The 5,905-nt window shown below is 37.7% G+C and overlaps 1 protein-coding gene across 1 annotated transcript; it reads left to right on the top strand.

Annotated features, from left to right (window-relative positions):
• Window positions 1-485: 485 nt before the first annotated feature.
• LOC142088996 (parvalbumin, thymic-like) lies at window positions 486-5,083 on the top strand. The gene is given in 7 exon segments (XM_075164870.1): window positions 486-514; window positions 516-561; window positions 563-597; window positions 2,381-2,448; window positions 3,264-3,396; window positions 3,659-3,768; window positions 5,058-5,083. Coding segments are annotated over 7 exon segments (447 nt in total).
• The last annotated feature ends 822 nt before the right edge of the window (window positions 5,084-5,905 follow it).

Here is a 5,905-nt window from a genome sequence, read left to right as displayed (position 1 = left end):
TCAAAACAACAACAGATCAGACATTCTGAGAAACACCACCACTATTATTTTCCCTAAATGGTTTGCTACACAAACAACATTTGAACAGGATATTTTTGATTTTTTTTTGTTTAGTGCTCTAATGATGAAACTCTATCAGATGTAGTGTCTACAGACAAGATAACAAGTTATCACGTTTAAACATTCATTAAAGGCATCTCTTCAGAAGTTAGTAGTGCTTCATTTCATCTGACTCCTCGGATCAAGCATATCAGATAGTGGGGTTTTTTTCCCGCCCTACATCATATGGAGAAGTTGGTATTTTCTGCTTAAATCAGAAGAAATTTAATATGACTCTGTCCTTTTCGCCTATCTGGCCACTTATCTTGTTTCATTTGCAAATATCATATGTATTCTCTTGAGATAAAAATAGTGCAAGATGATTAGTTAGGCAAGTTCATTTGACACCATTCCCCCTTCGTGACGCTGAAATCTAAAATCTGTATATGGTATACAACTTAAAGTATATATATGCAAGCTCAGCTCTGCTGGAGACACACAGCAAGTACGTTCCTCCCAACCAGATTGCTTCCTTATCCAGTCAAGAAGACCACAAAGGTAAGCTGATTAGATCCTCTGCTTTCAGAAAAAGAAACACAAAAGCAAAATGCTCCCTAAATGGAAAGCGCCTATGCAATTAAAATATCTATTCTTATATCAGCTTCCAGTATGTCCTATCATTACAAACTAGCATAGAATAGAATCAGTATTCAGATCACAGGTTGGAAAAAGACAGGAACGATGTCCTTTGTAAAAAATGCTGCAATTTTTAGGTTTTCCTTCAACTCTTCCCCATTTTTAATCCTGCCAGCAGTGAAAATCAGGTGAATGGCAGAGCTCCAAATTATCTCACCTAGTGCTGAGAGGGGGAAGTACTTTGCACAAGAAGCCACTGGGACAAAATAATTGCTAGCAAAACAAAAGTAACTCATCTGCCTTAGCTGGAGACTTCTCCAGCTATCAGCGTTAATTTGTCCCATTGTGTCCTTACATCTTCTGAGATATTCAGAAAGGGACTGAAATGATTGACAATTTCCTCTCCTGCAAACCAACAGGTATGGAGGCAGCCATTTCATATTTTAGGCAAAGTTTAAACCTGCGTGTAGATCTCAAACCAGCACACAGACTGTAAATTACCAGCATTGGTTTCCTTCTCATGAATGCTGCTTTCCATGCTGAGACAGGAAGAATGATGTTGTTGAAGATCAGTTAGGGATTCATGAAAAGATATTTCAGTTCTCTTGTGGCTTTCAAGAATAACTTTTCTATGCCTTAGTTCCCCTTCCTTCATTAACATGAAGCTACTTTACAGTAATGTCGCAAGTTTTAAATTGTAACCAGTCTGCACTGGTGCCTGCAGTTCAGCAAACTGTAAATGCATTGATGCTATGTTCACACTAAAAAATTGACTAGAAATTCAGGCCTTTTAGCATTTTCTTAAGCGATATATATTATGTTGGCAAACTATTGCAGTTGTTGGTGGCTGAATGGGACAAAGAGTATCTTTTGTCAAATGCTGCTGTATCAGAAGAAAACGCTTCCTCCACTCTACTAGGAACAAATATTAAGTCTCAATACCTCTGTTCTAAGCACATCAATATACTGAAATGCCAAAATCTGGATAAAAGTCTGGTGTATTATCACCTACATGGAATTAAAAAAAACCCCACAACATACTTAAGGAAACTTTTATAAAGCTATCATGAAATGTAGTCTTTTAATGATGCAGCAGTCCAGCAAGCCAAATTCATAGTGTAGTTATATTTATTGTTGCAACTAAACAGAGGAGGAACTTACTCTCCAAATTTAGATTTCCTTGAAATGAGTAAAATTATTACTTATTCTACACTATTATTTTCATTCTTTGAAAAGATCACTACATTTATTGATAATAATACTATATTTTTTAAATTCCAATTACATTTATTATTACATTTATTATTTACAGATATAGTTCTAGGGGACATACTGAGCCTTATCTTTTATGTATGCTGTAAAATATGCCGATTTTAATTGAGTAATAATCCACCTCCAGGAAAACCCACACAGAAGTCATGAAGTTTTGCAGTGCTAGACACCTTTGATTCGCTCTCCCAGTGCAGCACAGGCATCAGATCTTCCTGAAGCCCCACACTCCCACAAGCAGAATTCCTCCCTCATTACCCAGCTTTAAGAGGAAGCACCTGCTGCAGACATCTGTTACAGTACGCTCCGCTTACAATTAGATGAATAATGTCTCCCCTATCATATACTGTCACAGCAGCAACCTCAAATAGAGCCATGAAAGAGGTAGAGAAGTCATTTTAATGACTAAGTAGCTCACATTTAATTTATTTTACAGTTCAACAATGGCCATCACTGACATCCTTTCTGCTAAAGATATTGAATCTGCTCTCTCCAGCTGCCAGGGTAAGGAATGGTCTCTCTGCAGCCAGAAGATGCATATCATTTTTATGTCTTAAGATGACATGCCTATCATTTTCCCCTTAGATTCCTTCCCCGTGAGATCTCTTTCTAGCTACATTACAGTATAGCCCCTTGAATTCAGAAAGTCTCACAAGTGGTTATTTGGTGGGTAACGTTCCCCAAAACACAGAGCAGCAATTAAAGGGCCACAGTTTCAGTTAGGGCTGGCTTAACTCTAAACTCAGTCAATTTTTAAACCTGTTAGAGACTTATATTTAAATAGTTAGTCTTTTCCTTCAAAATGTCAAAAAAAGCCTCAGCTTGCAGAATCAAAGTGTCATTTGTGAAGCAATATGACCAGTCTCAGTTCTCTTAAGGGTTCCTCGGCAAGATCAAGCCAATTTTGCAAATGCTCGAAGAGCTAGTTTGACTGTGAATTACTTACTTTTCTACCAAATTCTTCACCAAAGTAAGGACTAAGTGAAAATGAAGTAAGAATTACAGGAGTTGGTCTGTAAGCCACAGTAGCACCCTCTAAATATTTATTATTAATTGCATGTGACACATTGCGTAAATCCTGATTTAGCAGAATGTGCATTGTAGCAGAAAACTTCAAACTGGCTGAAAGGATATATGACCACAGGCACAGAGTGATTAAAAAGGGAAATTATCCACTGTATCTTCTCTTTTGCTACACTGGGGAACAGGAGAAAGAGGAGCAGGCTGATGCTTAAGAAAAGACATACATATTCCCAAGGAATACATGCAGTAATAGCAACTTCAAGAGAAAATATTTAAACAACTTCTGTTTCTTCTAGCTGATGATTCCTTCAACTACAAGTCTTTCTTCTCCATGGTTGGCTTATCCAGCAAAACTCCTGATCAGATAAAGATAGTTTTTGGAATCCTTGATCAGGACAAGAGTGGTTTCATCGAAGAAGAAGAGCTTCAGTAAGTACCATTCAGCGGCTGTATTTCTTTAAACAATGTAAACCTTTGAACTTGCCTGGTGTCCCAGAAGCAGCTTGCTGTTATTTTAAAAATAAAACACAATTCCTTGTCTTTCCTTGAAATTGTGTGGATTTCCTGTGATACTAAGAGCAGGCATTACGTTATGGTTTTTTTGGCATGGGTTTAAGAAAACCAGAAATACCAATATGCCAAGGACATTTCAGAGAATACAACTCAAGCACTGTACTCTGTTCTATTTCAGGCTGTTTCTGAAGAATTTCTCTTCAAGTGCCAGAGCCCTCACCGCCGCGGAGACCAAGGCTTTTCTGGCTGCAGGTGACACTGATGGTGATGGCAAAATTGGAGTGGAAGGTAAGACTTTTGGAAACTTCATAAAATTTGTGTTTTAAAATGCATGCATTTAGGGCTGCATTTAAACTGTGGCATGAAGAATACATCCAAGTACTTTGGCCTGGTACTTTCTGCCACAATTTTTATACTAGCTTTATTCCCATTTGGTCTCTGTTGCAGCAACAGCATATTTAGGCCCAATGTAGAGCCTGTTCTTCCAATCAATAATAACAGCTTTGGGGTTAATTCTGCCGTGTGTCTGATCCATAGACTCAATGTGCCAGATTTTTAAAACATCCTGGGCACCTATGCATTCTTTGAATTTCCATTTCGGCAGTGGATGCTCTGCACTTCTGGCCGTATGACACTTTCATTTTCAAACGCACTTCCACCTACATAAACTTATTTCTTCATCTACCACTATCAAACATTGGCCAATATTACTGAGTGGCTAATCAGTAATGTAAAATAAGACCGGTATTGTTTTTCAAGGCTAGAACTACTGCAATGCAGCACAGAATTTTGTGCTAGAGAATCATCTGATAAGTGCAAATTTCACTGGGCAGTCCTTCTACAAGAAACTAAATCGAATTCCTAAAGAAAACCTCACAGGGATGATGTGAACTGGCCAGGATATTTCTTTTAGAAATTGCAGCAAAGAAAAAAAGGACATTATGCATCATATATTAGAGATGAAGTCACTGAAAACAGGGCTGTCTCAGCTGAACTAGGACAGGTGGCAATAACTCTAACAGACACACGTGCTAATCTTAGCCAGAGTTTGGGAGGAGAGAGAGATACACTGTTGGAGGAATTTGCTTTAGCAGCAGCTTTTGCAGCTTCTGTTTATGAGCCCCAAATAGGGCATTATATTATGCAGATCTTAGCCCTTAACCATTGAATCTCCCATTCTGAAATTACATCACTACTGGTATTTTTTCTTTGGAATAACAAAACAAAAAAATCCCTCATACTGAAAGCTACAGGCTCAACCTAATTCACTCTCTGCTTCCTTGGCTATTATCAGAGTTTGGAATGGGTTAAAGGTATTTTACCTTTAACTGAGGATTTCCCACAAATATGAATTTACATACGCATTCCTCCTCTCTGCACTTACTCTTTTTAAGGAGTGAAAAATCTGTTACGCCCCCAGAATCTCAGTTTAGCAGTAGCTTGTGCAGTGTTGTTATAACTTTGGGAGCCCTCCATGGCTAGGAGTTTAAGTCATTTTTATCTATCTTTTCTAAAGATGTTAAAAACCACTTTCATCTAGTTTTATTCCCTGCCTTTCTCATTTTCTTCCTTGACAGAATTCCAATCTCTGGTGAAGGCATAAACAGCATTAGACCAAAGGCAACCTTGGACTGACTCTTCCAATTACCTCGTCCAACAAGCACTTCGCACTCAGCATGTGTTTGTACATTTTTATATTGTTTCAGGTGTAAACAATTCCCCATACATCAAGTTCACACACCGGATTGCTGAAAAATCTTGCAATGTACAGATGTTTTGGTCACGTGGTATTGTTACATTTCCATTGTAAAGAAGGCACTTTGTGATTTTCAACCACTCATAATGTTGAAATTGTGGCTGGAAGAGGGGAGGAAAAAAAATTAAAAAAAAAAAAAAACAACTTGAGGGGGAAAAAGCTGCTTTTTAAATTTTATTTAGGTTTTCCATCCTCATACTTGACCATGCTGACTCGCCAGACACAATTTTGATCATCTTAAACAATATGACATCTTTTAAGGCTTAATTGTACTGATTTCATTGAGTTTTATTTCTGCTTAATTCTCTGATCCTTGAGGAAAAGCAATGCTAACAAGATAGCTAAAAATAATTTATATTAAGTCCCAACCCTGAGAATATGAGAAAAAAATTTAAGAGAAGTTGACACATAGCTCAAAGCTCAAGAATAAGTTTGTGGGTAATTTTACAAAATGAAGTACTAGGCTACAGCACGTATCATCAGAAAAGTGTTTACGGCCTAAAATGTAACTCTCCCTTAAAAAGATTTATCTTTCATGAAATCTAAGGCAGCTGTGAGATAGAGAAGGGTCTAATCCCAACTCTGACAGTGTCACAAGTCACAAGTCCCCCGACAACATGGGCCACAGGCCTGGAGGTTTTTCTGTGAATCATGAACATGTTGCTTATT

Source organism: Calonectris borealis, chromosome 16, assembly GCF_964195595.1.
Source record: "Calonectris borealis chromosome 16, bCalBor7.hap1.2, whole genome shotgun sequence".
Lineage (NCBI taxonomy): Eukaryota > Metazoa > Chordata > Aves > Procellariiformes > Procellariidae > Calonectris > Calonectris borealis.
The sequence above is the reverse complement of the archived record's forward strand: the minus strand, read 5'-3'. Positions and strand labels throughout refer to the sequence as shown.